The following is an 18954-nucleotide window of genomic DNA, read 5'->3' as shown; positions in this document are numbered from 1 at the left end:
TTAGGAAAAGGAAAAAACTTGACAAGACTTTGCTCGTTCTCATTCTGTAGAGAGAGGGGTAATAGCGTCCCATTGTGCCGAAGGCCACACGTAGAGCGTGGCCGAGCCACATGTCAGCCCAGCTCGGTCACTGTGCCCAGACAGTCCAGTATCACGTTTTATCGCAGCCCGAACCTCGTAACCCTATGAGCAGAGCAGCTCCCAGCCGTGAAAAGCTCTTGCGAGACCAGCCGCTCCTTTAATTGGCTTTCATTAAGGCATTGACATATGTCCCCCAGCCCTTGGTGCCCACTGCCCTCCCCCATCCACACATGACGGGGCGGGCCCCATCTGCCAAGGGCATCCCTGGAGGGGAGCCATCAGCCCCCTGCCCCTCGGTAGTGAGGAGCTCACTCTTTTACAGAGACATTGACAAGCAAGTGGACAGATGCAGGACCGAAGAACAGGCAAGGGGCATTCGACCTCCAGTGAGCTGGTGTGGGGAGGCTTTGCGGAGCAGGTGGCAGTTGGTTGTCCCTGGAGGAATCTGAGCTGGTCGAGAAGACAAGTGCTAGGGCAAGTGGATTTCAGAAAGCACGAGCCAAAGCCCCAGGCAGGAACACAGGAGCACCCTGAAAAGGAATCGGAGCTGGATCGGCCGCACGGAAGTGCGAGAGGTGGGGCGCAAGGTGGGCTCACGAGGGCCCGGGACAGACCCACTGGACAGGCTTGAAACTGGCATCACGGGGTGCCTGCGAGCCCTCGCGTGTTTACGAGCCAGGGAAATGGAGCCTTTTTTTTGCATTTACTTTCTTTTTTAAAACCGTAGTAACACACAATTTACCATTTTAACCATTTTTTAGTGTCCATTTCAGTAGATTAAGTACATTCACATTGTTATGCATTCATCACCACTATCCAGCTCCAGAACGCTTTTCATTTTCCCAGTCCGAAACTCTGTCCTGTTATACACTAACCCCCATGACCCCCGGCAACCATCATTCTACTTCCTGTCTCTATGACTTTACTTAGGCTAGGAAGCAGAATCATATAGTGTTTGTTCTTTTGTGACCGAATTGTCTCACTGAGCGTAATGGCCTCCAGGTCCATTCACACCGTAGCTTGTATCAGAATTTCCTTCTTTTTTTGAGGTTGCGTAACGGTCTGCCATGTGGATAAACCACAGTTTACCCGTTCACCCGTCGGTGGACACTTGGCCTGCTCCCCCACCGTTTGGCTCATGCGAACACAGAGCCATTCTTAAACGCAGAGGACCCCAGAGATGAAGGTAGGGATTTGGAGCTGGGAACTGTGACATAGAGTTGTTGGCAAGATGCTTTTTCATAGCACCTATTTCAACATCTGGTCATTTATTTACTTGCATGCTGTTTGTCTCTCTAACTGGAATGTAAGTGATCGTGTTTGTTTTGCTTATCATTGTACACCTCACGCTTAGGTACCCAAACATCTGTGCAATGAGGGTTCCTTTAGTAAATATTTAAAGGAGCTCACAGTGATGGAGCCCGAGTTCGCGTGTTCCTCCCCATCTCCTGTTGCGAGCAGTCTGCAGGCTCCTGCCTGGGCGCGCCGCTTCCTGCTGGGGGCCCCCTGTACCTCGGTTTATCCTAATCCTGCTGCCGCTGATCCTTAAAAGTGGGCTTGCTCATCAGCGCCGCTTTTTCCGAAACCCTTCTGCAGCTCTCCCTTTCACGAAATGATGGTTCCGTGCGCCCGGATGTGCAGCCTGGTGTCAGGGGCTTGCTTGCCTTTAGAGTTCAGGTGTCTTGCACGTGGTCGGTGTTTAACAACTTGCTGCTGAATTAAATCGGACATGTGAATGGAATGAAAATACTGTGCTCTCAGCGTTGTGTTTAAAACTTTGGTTAGCAACCAGCGTGGCTTTTAGCGAGAATCTTCTCCCACCAGTCTAGGAATCAGGCCTTGGAAATCGGAGTCTGGCCCGTGGTGGCGTCGGTGGCGTGCACCGGGACGGTCCGTGGAAACTCCCGCGGTTCTGGGTTTCGTCTTTTGCCTCCTACAAAGCGAGGGCCGGGGTTTTCTGCCGGGGTCCGTGTGAATCTGACTTTGAAGAATTATGGTGACTTCCTAAAAGAATGTGTTCTGTGGATTTTTACACCAGTTCCTTTGGGGACTCCTCGCTGGCTCTGTACACCCAGAAAGGAGGAGTCACATAACCCAGAATAGACGTGTACACATAGCCTTTTATGTTTTTTAATTTTTTCCCTTGACTTCTTTTTAACTAATTTCATTTTCCAGTTACAGTTGACATTCAGTATTATTTTATGTTAGTTTCCGGGGCACAGCATAGTGGTGAGACATTTATGAAACTTACGAAGTGATCCCCGGGGTGCCCGCCTGGCACCACGCGTGGCTGTCACACTGCCATCGACTGTGTTCCCTCCGCTGTCACATCCCCGTGACTCTTCGTAACCACCACGGGCAAAGGTGGAGGGATTCAGGCGTACGTACCCTTTGAGGTGTGCAGACTTCCCTTCGGGATATTGACACACCTTTTAAAGCTTCAGCTTTCAGAGTCAGTGCGGAAACTGAGCCGTGGTGGTCACGGATCCTGTTCAGACATCGGAGAGTGACACGTAGGCCCTACTTCCTCTTCTCAGAGTCAGGTTAAAGCGGCACGGAGGGACCGTCCCTGGAGTCGGAGGCTATTATTCGCCGCCCTCTTCCTGGCTGTCCGCACGGCAGCCTCGCTGGGCTCAGCACCGTGGCCGTCCCCACGTTCCCGGTGCGAGCGCTGGGAACGGGGGGCACGGAAGTTCAGTGGCGTGTCCTCGGCCCTCCGGCCACTCAGAAGGTGGTCCGACGGGGTCCGGTGAGGGAGCCTTCCAGCCGGGCGGCACCGGAAGCCGTGCCACTGTTCCTGAGCTTTCTCGGGTCGCCCTCCCGGCCGCCGTTTGTACACGGCAGAGTCTGTGGAAGCATTTGGACGAGTCTGCATGGGGCGTCCCAGCTGCGACCCTATAAGGGAAAATATGCAAGTGCCTGGCTCGAGCGTCGGCTGTCTGCTTCGGTGCCACACGAGTCCCTGAGCGCGCCGCCGAGGGTTCCCACGCGGTGTCTCGCAGGCTCCGCGGGAGGCCGCCGGGTGCTGATGGGGCTGTTTGGGAGGAGGAACCCGCCAGAATCCGCTCTTTGCTGCTTTGGACGTGTGCGTTCTGAGACTGTCACAGGAGACGTGGCTCCCGTGCGAGCGCGGCCCACGGTGTTTTTCTCTGCAGCTTTTTCTTCAAAACAAATCTCAGGGATTTTGCCTGTTAGGAGATCTGGAGACAAACAAGTGAATGAATTCACTAGAATTCACCAGACGCATGTGGAGGGTCTGTTGTGTTCTAGCTCGCACGTCGGGCACTGTGCTAGGCCCTCAGGTCAGAGAGAAGCCACACGGGGACCACGTGCAGACACGTTAACGCGTAGTAGGACGTCGTGCGAGGGCAGTGACTGAAGGGAGGCCAGAGGTGGCGACGACTGCGCTGAGTCGCGAAGGGTGGAGGGGTGTGGCAGGGCAGAGGTGTGTGGGTGCGGGGCAGGGCAGGACAGGGACGCTCAGGGTGAGGGCGCACGCGCAGACGGCCGCAGCAGTGCCCCGGCCCAAGGCGCCCTGGTGAGTGTGGGAAACGGCCCTGCTCAGAGGAGCCAGAGCGTGAACCCGAGGCAGAGCGTGAACCCGAGGCAGGCCGCGGGAAAGAGGTGAACCTGGAAAAGAGGCAGGAGCTAGTTGAGAATCTGATACGAGGTCAGGAGAAGTCAGCGAGAAGGACGTAGGGGACAGGGGCAGCCTTCTGAAGGGCGGTTGGTCTTGGAGCCAGCCATGATTCCCAACCCGTTTCTTATCTGGACCCTCGAATGCGTCACAGTGGTCCTCGGTGAGGGACACGAGATGGGGTTTTACGAAAGCAGTTCCCCGGTGGCCCGGCCCCGGGGGACAGCTTGCAGCGGGCGTCGGGCAGGCAGGCGGCAGAGGCGCGGCTCCCCGGGGTCGCGGGACGAGCCGTGTGGGTGGCGCGCGGGGCAGAGAGGGTGTGTGACGCACCCGTCATTCCCGCTCCGGGAGCGCGAGCGTTTGTTCACCGCAGTCCCGCGACTGGCCCTTTGTTTTCACCTCCGACTGCGAGGCAGTTAGAACAGCTTTTCCCACAGCACGGTTATAAAAGTTCACCTGTTTCTTCGAGAACTTGGTTTCGTTTTTTATATTTTGATTCCCCAGTGCCTTTAGTTTTTTCCCTAGTGTAAGAGATAAGTTTTCAACGTTATCTCTTTTTTCCCCAGTTGCTGGTAAGTTGTCCTAACTCCAATTATTTATTAAGTCTACCTTTTCCGCTGAGTTCGAGACACCTTTGCCAGATGCCGGGTGTACATGTCGGTAGTTAAAGGGTGGCCTGGGTTGGGATCTTCGATCCTGGCAGGTGTTGCAGATGGTAGATTCGCAGAGTCCTGTGAACCACGGTTCCAGAATTTTTTTGCTTAGAACCTATTGGTCTCACAATATGTGTCGAAGACCGCAAAGGGCTTTTATGTATGCGGGGAGATCTGTAGATATTTAGATGTTTATCACACTAGAATTTGAGACAGACAGATTTTTAAGATGTTAATTCATTTAGGAAAAGTAACCGTGCTTCTCAAACAAGATCATTCGGGAGAGGGTGGCACTGTTTTCCGTTTCCGCAAGTACCGCAGCGTCTGGCTTGCTGCCGGCCAGCCGGCCTCGCCCATGTGCCCCGCGGCTGGGCTGCTCCGAGACGCCGCGCAGTGCGAGTCCGGGCGAACATCTGGCCCACACAGGGGCGCGGTCGGAAGAGAGAAGCGCGTGAATGTTCTTTGCTGCTGCACCAGAACGCGACAAGCGCGGTCTCCTGAGGGGCCACCGCACCGTGGCCTCTGCCGCCGCATCAGAAAGAGCGCTCGGTTCTCTTAGTTCGAATTCTTCAGCATGTGTTGCACGTGCGGTGATCTTTGTCCGCGTGCGATTGTGTGACGTCGCGGTGCGCCGAGTCGTGCACCTCTCCCCAATGCCGACATACTGCGTGCTACGAAATCAGGAAGCCCTGCTTTCCTTCTAGACGGGGCCGCCTCAGTCCGCACAGGCGACATGCGCTGCCCGTTTCGTCACGGGTGCCGGAAAGGTTTGTCCTCGTGGGCGGAGACTGAATAAGGGCTGTGAGGGTTAGCTCTTCACTCGTCAGAAACTCTTAGTGAAAGTAGCATTTTTTTTTTTTACTGTAAGTGTGTGGTGAAGATTATTGTGACCGTTGGCACCGTTTGATGTCACAGCTTTGAGCGAGATGCCAGCACTTCTGCCACCCTCGCATTTGCACCATCAGTGCAGGAAAGGGTGACAGATGTCTTCTGTCATGTAACTGGTTTGACCTTGTGGACTCTGGAGGGTCACAGCATGATGGGAACCTCGCTGACATCAGCCGCGTGGTCCCATCTCGTGGCTGTCAGAGGGGAAGGTCTGCCACGCTTTTAGAAGGAAAAGACGTGCTAGGAAGCCAGGGCCTGCGTCCTTCAAGTCCTCGGCATCCGGCGTCCCTTGCTGTAACTGCACAAAGTGCTCACCATCTGCCCGCAGATGGAGCCAGCCCTGCAAAAGCAGAGTTGAGTTTCCGAAACCATGTCCCAGTGGTTATTGGAAAACTCCTTGCCATTTGAAACTGCCATCTCCTTCTTGACCCTAAAATTTAATGCCATGCCGTTGACATCAAGTGATGATGTCAGGCTTTTGGGTGTTGACGCCCACTGGCCACCTGGCTTTGGAGCTTCTCCCAGCTGAATGTCGTTGCCTCAGCAGAAGATGGTGTGGGAATCTTTCAGTCGACCGGATTTCAGCAAACTTGTTTTTCATGTTGAAATACTCCATTTAGCAATCAAGCCGAAAATGAAATACTTTGAGTAAAATTTAACATTTTGCGTTTTGACGTTTGCAAGCCAGTGGGTCTCATAGTACCCTTCCTCTCTCCTTTGTTTTCAGCAATGGAAGAGTTAATAGTTGAACTTCGTCTCTTTCTTGAGCTTCTGGACCATGAATATCTGACATCAACCGTCAGAGAGAAAAAGGCAGTGATCACAGACATCCTGCTGAGGATACAGCCCGCTAAAGGTGCGTCTCATTCAAACTCCAGTCTTTCCTCTTCCAGCCTCTTTTGCCTTCGAACCATCTTGACTTCCGGCATCTTTCTGAAACATCCATTTTTTCATTAACTTATGAAGTTATTTATTCATTAAGCTGTCATCGAAGGTCTTACTGTGTGCCAGGTACTGTGTTAGTCTCCAGGTATAGAAAGATTAAGTCTTTAAGGAGCTAATGGAATAATGGGTGTGTTGAGGGGCCCCCAAGAGCACCCCGACATTCTGAGATTTACTAGGAGCACTCAGCGTATAGCTGTACTTTCTCACACCCAGGACTTATTACCGAGGCAGCGGGGGAGAGACACAGGCAGAGCCCGGAGGGTCTGCACACACTCTTCCTGTCGTCTCTCTCCTTGGAGGGTCACACAGAGCACACTCTCCTCAGCAACAGAAATGCAGCACCCTGGGAAGCTCAGTTAGAGACTCAGTGCCCGAGGGTTTTTCACTGGGGGCTGTTCACGTGCTCCCCCTCTGCCTGGCAGTACTGACAGAGACAGAGACAGAGACAGAGAGAGAGGAGAGAGAGACAGAGAGAGAGATATTCCTGTGAGTGGCTAGAGGCTGAGCAGCCCCCGAAGCGGCCTGAGCGGAGTCCAGAAACTCGAGCACCGGGAGGCCAGCGGCTGGGAGCGGGAGAAGATGGGCCCTCGCAGAGAGAGCCTGTTCGCCCTGCCTCCCTTTCTGTTCTGTCTAGGCCCTTGGGGGTGCGGCGATGCCCCCTACCCCTGCCCTGGGCAGGGCCAGCCCCTTCACTCAGTCCCCAGTCAGACGCTGGTCTGGTTCCTAGCACCCTCGCAGAGACACCTGGGAAGAACGTTCTGCCAGCTGCTGGGCATCCCTCCACCTGGCCGCGTTGACACGCAACGAACCATCACAGCAGGTGTCTGTCCTAAGCCACGTCGTTTGCACAAACGATTAGGCACAGTAAACCAACTTTATCCATTAGGGGTGATGAAAACACTTCTGAAACCCGCGTTTCCAGACTCCAGCCAGCTTACAAGGGTCAGCTTACAAGGAGTCCCTCGTAAAGCCAGCGGCCTCGGGCCTGATGCCCTAACGCTTTAGCCTGCAGTGGGGGGGAAGGGGGGGAGACGCCGGTGGCGACAGCCTGGTAAGTGCTGTCCTAGGGAGCACGAGGGTAAGGGGCGCCCCGAGGGGAGTCCAAGCCAGTCCAGTGAGAGCGGGAGCAGGGCCGGGCGACTCCTGGAGGATGCCACGCGAGACGCCGGGGGCTGCGGGGAGAGAGCTGGGCGGGACGGAGGGATTTCCTCGAACAGCTTTTTTGAGAGATAATTCACATACGATACACGGCACGCATTTGAAGTTCATTCGATGTGCAGTTCCTTGGTTTTTAGTGTAGGAAGCCATGGTGTGACACAATTAGATTCGTCACTTGTCAACGTGGACCGTGGGTTGAAGGATTCGGTAGCGGATCGAAGGCGAGCCGCGGGAGGCCCGGGGTGGAGAGGGGACCAGAAGCTCAGACCCGAGCACAGGACGGGGACCGTGTTTAGGGGCGAATGTGAAGCGTTCGCGTGTGAAACGATGCCACTGCCCCCCGCCCGGCCCCTCGCAAGCTGCCGCTGTGCACGGGAGAGGCCAGGCCGCCGCACCGACGAGGCTCTGACACGGTCACGTGTGCCTTCTCCACAAACCGGCTCCGGTTCCTGGCTCTGCCCGTCACCAAGGAGGTGGCCTTGCCCGAGTGACTTTGTCTCTTTATGCTTCAGCTCCTCATCTGTGCAAAGGGCAGGTAGTAGCATCTGCCTCAGAGATGCCGTGAGGATCAAACGGGACAGTATGAGGTGTCGCCAAGCAGTGCGTGGCGCACCGGAGACGCTCAGTAACTGCTGCTCTCTCCTGTGCCTCGCTGCTACAGGCGGCATCTCTCCTCGGCTTCAGCTCAGCGCGCACCCTCGCAGCCGCTCCCAGCCTCGCGGTCTGGGCACCCGCAGCGTGTGGGCCCTCGCCCCAGGGGCCACTGTTTTTCCCCGATTTTGCCTCCTCTCTTCTCTGCCCAGTGAGTTCCAGCCCCTCATCTCTCCGTGCTTCGTCCTGGACGAACCTTCTGATATTTCCCATTCTCTGATTTTCTCTTCAGCTCTTTCATTTGCTTAAAACTCACCCACCGATTGCGTTAGCGGTGGAGTTTCCATCTGTTCTTTCTCCTTCTTTCTTTCCTTTTTCACTGTTTCGAGTTCTCCACCCAAATTCCGGTCTGCGTTGTCACCCGAGGAGGCCAGGGACTTTATCTTTTAATATCGCTCTCCTAGCCTGTAGCATCGTGCTTCACCCATTATAGGTGATTATCGTCAAGTGATTGTTCTTCTAGGCCTTTCCAGGTGAGCTCTTGGCACGTAAATAACACTGTGCCCAAATTGAAAGTAGTTTCTTCCTCTCTCCTGCCTGCAGTGGCATAGCGCTCACCACGTTTTCTGAGACAGTGCGGATACTGTCCGTATTGTCCCCCCGTCCCCCCAGCTGGAATAGGAGCGCCCGAGGGTCTGAGCTTGAATCAGTCACGGCACACTCTGCCTTTAAGAGGGTACTTAGAGCAAACGTCCTGATCCCCAGGACAGCGTCGCCCCCTTAGTACACGGGTTCGCGCTCACCTGACTCTGCGAGGCCCTCTGGTATCGGGAAGAACCAGCTCCATCCCTCCTACCTGTTAACCTTTCAGATAAGTTCCTTAACCCTTTTCTTCAGCCGCAGAGTCTTCCCCTGTAAAACGGAGAATAGTACCTTGCAGGAGCAGCGGAAGGATGAGCGGAAGTAAATATCTGCGGAGCGTGGGCTGCAGCCGGAGGAAGCGGCCACCGGGAGCGGCGCCGTCTTCCCCGTCTCATCCCCTCTGTGGTGTGATTGGTACCTACAGGTCTGGAGGTGAAAGACCATGCTCCGAAGCAAGAGCCGCCCAGCAGCCTGCCGGCCCCTCCCCAGATGCCCCTGCCGGAGATCCCGCAGCCGTGGCTGGTGAGTGAGCCCCGCGTCCGCAGCAAGAACCCAGGCCGCCCGACTCCCGCCTGGCTCCAGGGCAGGTGCCAGCCCGACAGCCCAACTCAGAAGGAAGGGGGTGGGGCCTCCGCTGGGTGCGGCAGGGCTGCCGGCAGAGGCCGAGTGGGAGGCCGACGGTGCAGCCTCCCTCAGGAGGCTGCCGTCGCTTCGATAATTACTGGAAATCTGTTCTCAGGTTAGAAGAAAGATCACAGGGTGTAACAGGCACAGCAGTGACAGCACAGCCTGGGACCTGACCCTCTCTCCGGGGTAAAACCGCATTTGAATACCTTAGTCTAAAACTTTGATATTCACCGTTATGCTTCTTTGGGGATAAACAAACAATTTTTTTTCATAAGAAAAATATGAATACATTCTAGGGATGTGTATTTTGTTTGATCTAATACGTTAAAAATTTCTCTTGGAGTTCTTTTACCACTTTTGGAGCCGGGATATACAGACGCAGTTTCTTACGTGCCCATCCGGCGTTTTCTGCCCTTCGCTGTTTGCTCGTCTGCTTACTGGGGAACGAGACTTTCATTCAGAACTAGAGCACGGCCCGTTTACTCGGTAATCCTCTTTCTGACGCTCGCTTCCTCTGGGAATCATCTAATTGTCTCCCCACCAGGGTGAGAGCTGCAGGAAGCCAGGGCTGTGTGTCGTTTATTTTGTCCTGCCTGGGCCCAGGCCGAGGGCCAGTGTCCAGTAGGTGCTCAGTGATCCCATTTTAGAGGAGGACAGAGGAAATTAGCACTGACTGGGCTCCTGCCATGTCACAGATCATGCTTGTCACTTTCACCTGTAATTTCATTTAATCCTGACAGCTCGACCTCAAAGAACCCCTAATTCAACTCTAAACACGTGAATAGCACGTATACCCATTTTCCAGGAAATTGAGGTTTAGTGAGGATAATGTGATTTGTTCAAGGTCCTATACTAAGTAGGAAAGGCAAAAATTGTAAGCTATTCTTTCGATTTCAAATCCAGCCTGTTCTCACAGCATCGACTGGGAGGCGTGGTGGCAGGGCTGAGGCAGGCAGGGCTCGTGGGCGCGTGCCACGGTGTGTCAGGGACGCGAGCCTGTCCTGGAGCCCCAGCCCAGGGAGGCAGCGGAGTGAGGGTGCGGAGCGGGGAGCACAGTCGCCCACTTCCAGGGTCAGCTCTGTCACTTACTGTTATGATTTAGACTGCTGAGCACTTGCAGTGGGCTGGTTCACGGTGGGCTGTGCTGTCAAATACATGCCGGACTTGGAGGCTTCGAGAAAAGGACGTAGAATATCTCCTTAATTTTTACATCGATCACATGTTGAATTTTAATATTTTTGGAAGTGCCGAGAGAAGATATATTAAGGAAATCAATTTCGTAAATCTCTATGTCTTGCAGGAAAATTTTGAATTCCGTGTGTGGCTCACATTTGTAGCTTACATTTGTTTTCTGTTCTACGTATTTAATCTTTCTGCAGTTGAGAGTATATTGAATATATGATTTTTATGTGCTGTTTTTCCTTTTTTACCATTATATTTATGTATTTTTTCTTCTTTATAAACTTTTAATTACTGTGTTTTCGAAACTCCCGTCCCGTTCGTAGTAGAAGTGGTGACTTGATTAGCTCTTTTCCTCATTGTGTCACTTGCCGTTAGATAGAGTGCAAAATTATAGGCCAGCAGGTGTCAATGACATGAATTTTATTAACTGATATTTAACTCAAAGATAAAGAACAAGACGGGAAGTCAGTAGTTCACGAGTTTCCTGGTTTTTATTTTCTGGTTTATTTTTATTTTTCTTTCTAAGCTTGTCCGAGCCTGAGGCTGTCCTGTGATATGCCCTGATTTGCTTGGTCTAGTGTGTCATCGTCGCATTTCAGATCAGGAAAGGCGTTTCGAGATTGGAGGTGAAATGCGAACATCTAGAAGCAGCCAGAAGGTTGTGGTGGTTCTAGGACTTTCTTGGGCTCTAATTTAGTGCTATCTAAAGTGCCATCTAAGTGGTCTGGCCTCAGTACATGTCCCAGATGTGCCAGGCCAGACCGAGTGAAGATCAGGTTCATTGCCTGTTTCAGGCAGAGAACGCTCATGCGATGCTCAGCGTCGTCCGCCATTTAGGGCTTTTCCCTCAGGTGCGGTTGAGTATTCATTCTCCTCACCCTCCTTCCTCTCGCTCCTCTCCTCGTCTCTCACCCTCCCTGGCATATGCTCTGCCCGCCTCTCGATAGAATTGGAACTGGTGGTTGGTTATTCAGAAAAGGTGGTTAGTGTGAGGAAGTCTAAAAAGGTCTCCCTATGCTTTGAGTATTTGAGGTTTAAACAAATACCTTTGAGTGAGGTTTGACCAATGGGCGATTTCTCCCCGCTGGGGCCTGGTACTTGGGTGTTGGGTGTGTTTTCCCTCGGCCTCCAGGCCATGCCGTCACCTGCCGCAGGATTCTGGTGTAGGCCCCAGGCTACGTTCTCTGAGTGTGGGGCCGTGTGGGAAGGAAGGACGCCTGTCAGCTCAGCCCCTCAGCTGAGTGGGGATTGGTTAAGATAGCTCGACTGTTTGCCAATAGTTTTTCAGTGAATTCGTTATTCAGCGAGTAAGCCGGTCATTTAGCAAATTAAGTCTGCCTTCGGTGAACTGGCCTTTGGCCAGTTGGCTATTTGCTGTTGGCACATCGACTTTCAGGAGCGTTAGTGCATGGTGGAGTAGAGATGGAGTGGGTAGGAAGCTGTGCCGGCCAGAGGGTGTGCCCTAAATTAAGACACAAGCCAGGGCAAGAGCCAGATGGGCGGGGAGCCTTGCAGGCACGTCTGTGTTGGTGGACAGTATGATTTGGGCGGGACACTGCAGGGATTAGGTCACCAAGGGCCTGTGGCCACGCAGAGCAGTTTGGATGATCACCAAAGCAACTGTAAGTGATGGAAGATGATTTTCAGTGTAAGATTTGTGATTCTCTACCCGTTTATTCTTTCTCACTCATTTGCAATGCCATCGCATGTTTACGTCTGTTACGGCACGTCCTGAGTGGATACTGCCGTTTTTCATCAGATTGTGTTCTAAACTCTAAGAAGGGAGTTAACTCTTACCCTTTCATCCCTTGAGTGCGTAGCAGTGTTCTGGGCAGTTCTCATTAGCCGTCTCTTGATGTTCTTTTCCCCCGGCGACCTCTGAAACTTACTCATCTTGCGTAGCTGAAATTTTTGACCAGCGAACAGCAACGCCCAATGTGGACCTTCTTCTCACCGAGCTATAAACTTTCCCCTTTCGAAGGTGGCGTTTGCTTCTGTGCTTTGTGTGGCCCACGTTGCACAGGCGGAAGTGTGGGTGGCGGCCCAAGCTCGGGGAGCAGACGTCAGTCGGCCTCGTCGCGCTGGTGTCGCCTCAGCCACCAGGGAATGTTGGAGTGTGGTTTCGCCCTCGGAGTACATGTGGCGGTAGCCTGGGGCATTCCGTGGGAGCCCGTGGTCCCTTCATTGTGGCCGAGAGGCCTTTGGAGGGGCTCGAAAGAGTGGCTGCATGTGCCACTGGGGAGTGGACCCCATCCATGTTGACCCCGGCCGCCAGGGCCACCGCACGGCTCCTGGGTCTGGTCTAGCCAGCCTCCTGCCCCTTCAGCAAAGCTCTGAGCCTACAAACAGGCGGCTCTTATTTTGTCAAGAAGACGACTCTAAATTCTTGATGTTAGGACTGAAACCGTTTTTGCAGCTTAGACTATACAGTTTCGTTATCAACTGAACGTTACTTCATCCGGTCCTCAGTTTCCCTCACGACCTGGATGCCTCCCTAAGGGGCACGCCATGCCGTGGAAGTCGAGATTACAGCATGCGCGTTGTAGGGTGCTTCTGAGAGGTTCCTGTCCGTTAGAGAAGGGTTTTGCTAGTATGTGTCAGAACCAGACCCTGAACCCTAATCTTATGTCAGATTTTATCATTTTTGACTGTTACTCTTAACAGATTTGAATCCCTGTGACCAGAAAGACGGAATCTGGATGCGCCACCACGTACATAGAATTAAAGCCAGAGAGAGATTCCAAGTTCTCGGCTGGTCTTTCCTCTGCTGAAATCAGGTCTCAGTCTATTAGTGTTACTGGTGCAAAGCACTGAGTAATAAATCGGGGTGGCATCGGGGAGGCAGCAGGGGGTGGTGGCAGAGGGCAGCGGAGGCAAAGTGAGAGTCGGGGGGAGGCAGGTGTGGGAGGCGCTGGCGTGACGTAGACGGTGCGGGAGCGCGAGCTGTGCTTGGGAAATGCTGGCTCCGTGTTACCACGTGATGCAGAAGCTGTGGGTGTGGACCCGCTGCCCTCAGAGGGCCGGTTCGGTTTCGGTCCCTCCCCGACTCCTGTTGCACTCGGCCCCCCACAATAGTAGGTGCCCAGAGATATGGTCATGATGCAGACATATCATCCCTGCCGTTTCGAAGCTTCCAGTGCAGTGGTCAGTGCCAACCCCGGCTGACTATGGCTTCTTGCCTAATCTCCGGGCGCGTGTGACACTGGGCAAGGTCTGTCATCTCTCGAGCTTCAGTCTCATTCATGAAATCATAACAAGAATACCAAGGTCTCCGTTGTTTTCTGAACAAGAGAAAATATATACAGAGTATCCCAGAACGGTGGCTGTCGCATGGCAGGCAAACAGTAGATGGTGGTGGTTGTTGTCATATTATTGAAATAATAGTAATAATAGTGTTTATATTTAGATCATACAATTACATAAACATAGTATTTATTGTTATTAATGGAAAAAGAATGCTCTGTGAGGCTTTTCCTTAAAGTAGCAAAGGCAAAGACTGATGGGCTTTTCTTTCCAAAAAGCTGGGAATTACTTTAAGGCCAGTATTGTGAGCCAAGCAGGCCCGTAGATTGGGTACGTTCCTGTCCAGTTGTGAGCGCTGGTTCGCTCCGATAACACACGGACACCTTACAGGAGAAGCGTGCAGTGCCTGAAGGCAGGTGAGGTTTGCTCAGCTAAAACGTAGCTTTCACTTAAGCATTAATCTGAGGGAGAAACATTTTGGTGGACTTAAAAGTGACCTAGTGACTGGCACCATGCCACTTCTGTCTTTTATGTCGAGAGCCAAGGTCAGTTATTCTTTGGGGAAAACAGCTCATCTCCCTTTTTAAGCGTCGAAGGCGGCCGTGCCGGTTCGACTTCGGTCCCTTACTTCATCAGCGTGTGTTTCGCGAGAGCCAGTCCAGGCAGACGCTGGTGATGATAAGGTACAAGACGGGGTTGCAGCTTCGTGTACAGACCGGGTCTCTTCCAACCTTGAGCGAAAGTCGCAAAACCCAGCGAGGGTAAAGCCGCTGTCAGCATGTGGTAATGGTGTTTAAAGGTACACTCGAGTACCTGCTCTCGCCGGAGATGGCCATGTCATCGATCAGCGAGGCCAGAGTCAGCTCTCGCTGAATCATAACAGGTGAAGTTGGCTTTGGAAGAGTGCTAGAAGAGGGATCAGAGAGCCAGGGCGGTCATCAGGGCTGGTCCCCTTGGGGACCGGCCTCCGAGTTACGGGAGGGTCGCGTAGACCCAGGACGAGCTGGACCCGTGCGGAAGGCACGCCCCGTGTTTGAGCGCTGTCCTCTGGCCCTCCACGATCCCTGCTGGAAACCCGCCTTCCCTCCCCTGTACCTTAAAAAATTCCTGTGAAGTGCGATTTCAGGGACGCCTCACCTACCGGAAAGGATCCGAAGGAGGATTTGGAGCTGAAGGCAGCGTGCAGCAGGCAGTTTTCTCCGTCCAGCCTCTCCCCTTCACGCCGTGGCACCGCCGCCTGAGCCTGCGAGAGCCCGGGGCGGGCCCGGGGACAGCGGTGTTTGGGGGTGGAGTGCCGGTGCCTTTTGAGAGAGAGAGAGGGTGCTTCTCTAGAGGTATTATTTTTTGAGAGGTATTACCTCAAAGCAAAAATAGTTCAACTTTTTTGATTTTGAAAATGATAAATACAGTATCTAGCGGAGATTTTTCAAGTAAATTGTAGATAGGCACGATCCTTTGAAATGTCCGCACAGGGACAGGCCGGAATATCGAAGCAGCTTCTCTGGGTGAGGAGTCAGGTGTTTTTAGATTTTGTTGAACAGACTTGGGTTGAACATCATACAGTCCTGCTCACATGACCAGTAGACCTTCTTGGCGTGTATTTCTAGAAGTGCAGTCCTTGGCTCTCAGGGCATACCCGTTGACAGGTCTTGCCAAATGCTCGACCCTGGTAGGGTTTGAAAATCTCGGCTGAGAAATACCACGGCCCGGGACGGGAAGCAGCTCACCTAACACGTCCGCGTCACTCGCAGCCCTGGGAAGGGCGGCTGACTCCTTCCCGCGTTCCACTCGGCGACCTGGAACGCTTTCCCGGGATGTGAGTCATCCGAGTGTCTCAGCGTGCCGAGTGGAAGTTGGAACACCCTTTGTTTCGTGAGCGAAGACACCCAGTGAATCAAACGGCTCCTTTCCAAAAGCGATAAGCAGAGATTTTAACCCCTGTCCAGACTTTGCCCAGGGCCGAGCACCGTGAATCCGGGTCCATTTTAAGCGCTGCCTCTTCAGGAAGGTGCAAAGGACCTGGTCCCGGTCCCGTGAGGCCACAGGATGATGGCAGCCCGGGAAGCCAGCCGTGGGGGGCAGTGCAGAGGAAGAGAGTTGTTAGGACCCCGGACTGTGGCGGGGGGGAGCGACTGCCTTCCTGTAGGAAGGGGTGTCTGCAGGTGACCTTGAGTGAATCATCTTCCTTGACCTGGCGAGAGGAGGGGCGGGCCGAACGCAGTGGGTGATTAGTCCTTCCCTAGGGACTTGTGGGAGTCGGAGTTAAGTTACATAGAAAGTGCTGGGATTTACATCCAGAGCTTATGTGGATCGAACCCCCAGGGCTTCTCGGGAACAGTGTTCTGCCGGGGGCCGAGCTTGGCAGATCTTCAGTTCAAGGCCTCTGTTTTGTCCTCAGTGACATCTTCCCAGTTTGTTCGCGGGACGCAGGTGGTGCAAACGAGTCACACAAGGCAGGGAGAGTGAGCGCGAACACCGGCAAGGCCTTTGGCGGGCGGACCAGGGCTGGAAACTCCAGCTCCGTCACGGAGCAGCGTCTGGTTTCGAGCAGGCTGAGACTCTGGGTACCTTCTGTGTCCACCTTGAAGGATTCCTGACTGATGCGACCTGTGACCAGGACAGAGGCGCCAGGCTGAGCTGGTGCTTGGCTGGTGTGGGCTCTCTGTCCCTTCGACCCTTGCCGCCGGCGTCAGAACCAGCAAACTGACGGCGCTGGCAGGGAGGGAGGCCGCTGGGCACGAGTCTTCGGGAGCGTTGGAGAGAAGAAAGGGCTACAGCTGGGTCCCGGAGGCCGGCGGACTGGGGAGTCCCGAGTTGCCCCGGCCGGACTGGGGGAGTCCCCAGCCACCAGCCCTTCTGTGTCCTGAAGTTCGCCTCGAACCCCGAGGGCCTTCGCCTCAGTTTGACAGGAAACTCACATGACTGGTTTTAGTAACGAGCAGGTTCCGTCCACGGAGGAGACGTCCAGTTTCTCTTGAGAGTGTCTCCTAGGTGATGTCCTTTTTTTTCCGGGCATGTATGGGAGCCTGGGGGAGATGCCGGGCACGCCGCCGCCCACCAGGGGTTGCTCTGTGACCGAGCTGTCCCTGTGCTCTTGGGGCACCCAGCACCGCCATGCGGGCCACCGAGAAGAAAAGCGGCTTTGGGGACCTTGGCGGGTCAGCGGTGTGGGGGGAGCCATGGGGACAGAGGGGAGAGGTGCATGCTCGCTCTGGGGGGTGCCCCTTAGCCCGATCCACGTCGAAAGGGAACATTGGCACCCAGAAGCAGGGCACCCCCGGGAGCCGGGCTGCAGGTCCGACGGCTGCCAGCGGCGGGTACGGCCTGGGGTGCGTGGCCAGGGCCGGGCTGGGGCTGCACGCGAGCCGTCAGCAGCTGAACTCCGCGACCTTTGCGGGCGAAGGGCTTTTATGCCAGAGACTTCACAGAGGAGAGAGGGAAGTGCGGGTCCGCGCCTGCTCGAAGAGTCGGCGTTCTTCGTTCCTCCTGTCACGCTGTCCCTCCCTCTTCTCCGTAGCCACCTGACAGCGGGCCACCCCCGCTGCCGACATCCTCGCTCCCGGAAGGCTACTACGAGGAGGCCGTGCCGCTGAGTCCCGGGAAAGCCCCGGAGTACATCACCGCAAGTGAGTGTGGGTCGCCGGCCGCTGGGCTCCTGGGTTGGGGGCGGGGGCGGAGTCTGGCCCCTTTTCCGGGCGGGAGGGAGATCGGGCTTTCCAGAACATGGTGGAAATGTGGGGCAAAGTCAGTTTTGACCCAAAGGGGTAAATCCAGACAACGCTTGCAAAAGTCTGAAGTGCCTTGTAAGCATCTTCGGTCATCGGATCGTCATTTTTTTGTGACTCAGAATTAGTGAATCTTCTTGCTGTGGAAACGTGTGTGGAAATGAAACGTTCCTTTTGGTCAGAGGGAAGTGACTTTGTGGCAGCATGTGCTGATGGGTATGTGCCCCTCCCTCAGGCGGCGGGTCCCTCCTAGGCCGCCTTCACTGTGCCACCGTGAGACTGGCGTCTGCCGGGCTGCAGATGAGCAGGTACAAACAGACAGGCATCTCAGCCAGAGGCTTCGGTGTCTGTTATTCACACAGGTTTTCCCAGAAGACCGTGGTCCCGAGGTGACTAGTGCTCTCAGAAGCACTTCTTTGTTAGTGCCCGGCTTTTAAATTCAGGACGAGAACGACACGCCGACACCGGAAGCCTTTTCTTGGACCGTTGGTTTAGTTCCCCTGTCGGTGTTCTGTCGGGCAGGGTGCTACCGTCTCGTGGTGAGCGGGCCATCTGAGGGCGTGGCCACTGAGGGCGGGAGTCCAGCCAGCCGCCCCTGTGACAGAGGAGGTGGACGGGAAAGGCGCGTGCCCGCCGTGGCCCCGAGGCTGCCGGCTCAGTGACACCCGCACGTGCTCTCCTGTCTCCTGTGGAAACGCCCTCCTCCTGCGCAGGGCCGCCCCCGTGTCCCCGGATCTGTGCTGCACGGGACCGCGAGTGGTCTGCTCTCTCTGCCCTGGCAGTGCACAGGCGGGGCCGTTTCAGCCAAGCAGGCTCCATCTCGGGGGGCGCGGGGAAACCCCGCGCCCAGCGTGTGTCCTGAGTGCGCAGAGGGAGGCACCGAGCCCCGGCGGCTGGGCCGGGTGCCCCGGGAAGGCAGGGGCCTTTGCCAGCCCACTCGGGCCCGTTTGCTCGGGCTCCGGAACTGTCCCGACACAGACCGAGGCCAAGTCGATACGTATCTGTCATCCTCTGAATGAAGAAAGGGACAGATCTGTAAGGTTAGGAAGTACCGGGTTTGAGATCTAGAAGTTCAATATTTTAATTTCTCTCTCCAAGAACTGTTTGGGAAAAACACAGTCAGGTAATTTCTAAGTGTTCACTATTTCAGAAGATATATTAATTAAAAAACACAAACTAAATGGCTTGATGTGATTCAAAACTCCGTCGAATTCCTTTCTTTCTACTAGCAAAGAGCAAGAACTTCTTTCTGACGCGCTGCCTCCCAGTGACGGAGCCGCCGGAGCCGCCGGAGCCTCGTCCCCTCCCGCCCTCCTCCCCGGCCCCGGCAGACTTGCAGGGTGAGGCAGGGATGGTAGTTTTGACTAACTGTTGGGGCCTTCAGTAATTTCCAGCCTGAGAAGCCCCATACGGGTGACGTGTCCTGTCCTGATTCTTCCTCAGTTGCTCAGTTGCTGACTGGAGGCAACTTTTGTTGAGCTAATTCCAGAAGAAAGAGTAATAGGTTGTCTCACACTGGGGAGCAGCTGGTCAGCGCCCTGCGGCTTCTTTGATCAGATGGCTGTGGTTCACTGCCCTGCCC

At 54.5% G+C, this 18954-nt stretch overlaps 1 protein-coding gene and 1 long non-coding RNA gene across 10 annotated transcripts in view; both read left to right on the top strand.

Moving 5' to 3' along the window:
* The window catches only part of AFAP1 (actin filament associated protein 1), a 102081-nt gene that overhangs the window by 27649 nt on the left and 55478 nt on the right, over positions 1-18954 (top strand). For 6 of the 9 annotated variants that reach the window (XM_015595015.2, XM_006919015.3, XM_015595014.1 and 3 more), the window contains exons 2-4: positions 5987-6115; positions 9020-9117; positions 17165-17273. In XM_015595015.2, coding sequence (XP_015450501.1) covers positions 5987-6115; positions 9020-9117; positions 17165-17273 — 336 coding nt within the window. Of the gene's footprint in view, positions 1-5593; positions 5613-5986; positions 6116-9019; positions 9118-17164; positions 17274-17569; positions 17589-17631; positions 18713-18954 lie in introns of those variants that run through there. The other 3 variants (XM_025051710.1, XM_025051712.1, XM_025051713.1) reach the window with 3 other exon arrangements.
* LOC112485477 lies at positions 9134-17158 on the top strand. The gene is made up of 3 exons (XR_003048460.1): positions 9134-9408; positions 13069-13181; positions 16046-17158. It is a non-coding gene; the product is annotated as an uncharacterized LOC112485477 (long non-coding RNA).

The sequence above is a fragment of the Pteropus alecto genome, unplaced genomic scaffold, assembly GCF_000325575.1.
Source record: "Pteropus alecto unplaced genomic scaffold, ASM32557v1 scaffold5, whole genome shotgun sequence".
Classification (NCBI taxonomy): Eukaryota; Metazoa; Chordata; class Mammalia; order Chiroptera; family Pteropodidae; genus Pteropus; species Pteropus alecto.
This window is presented reverse-complemented; position numbering and strand designations above follow the sequence as displayed.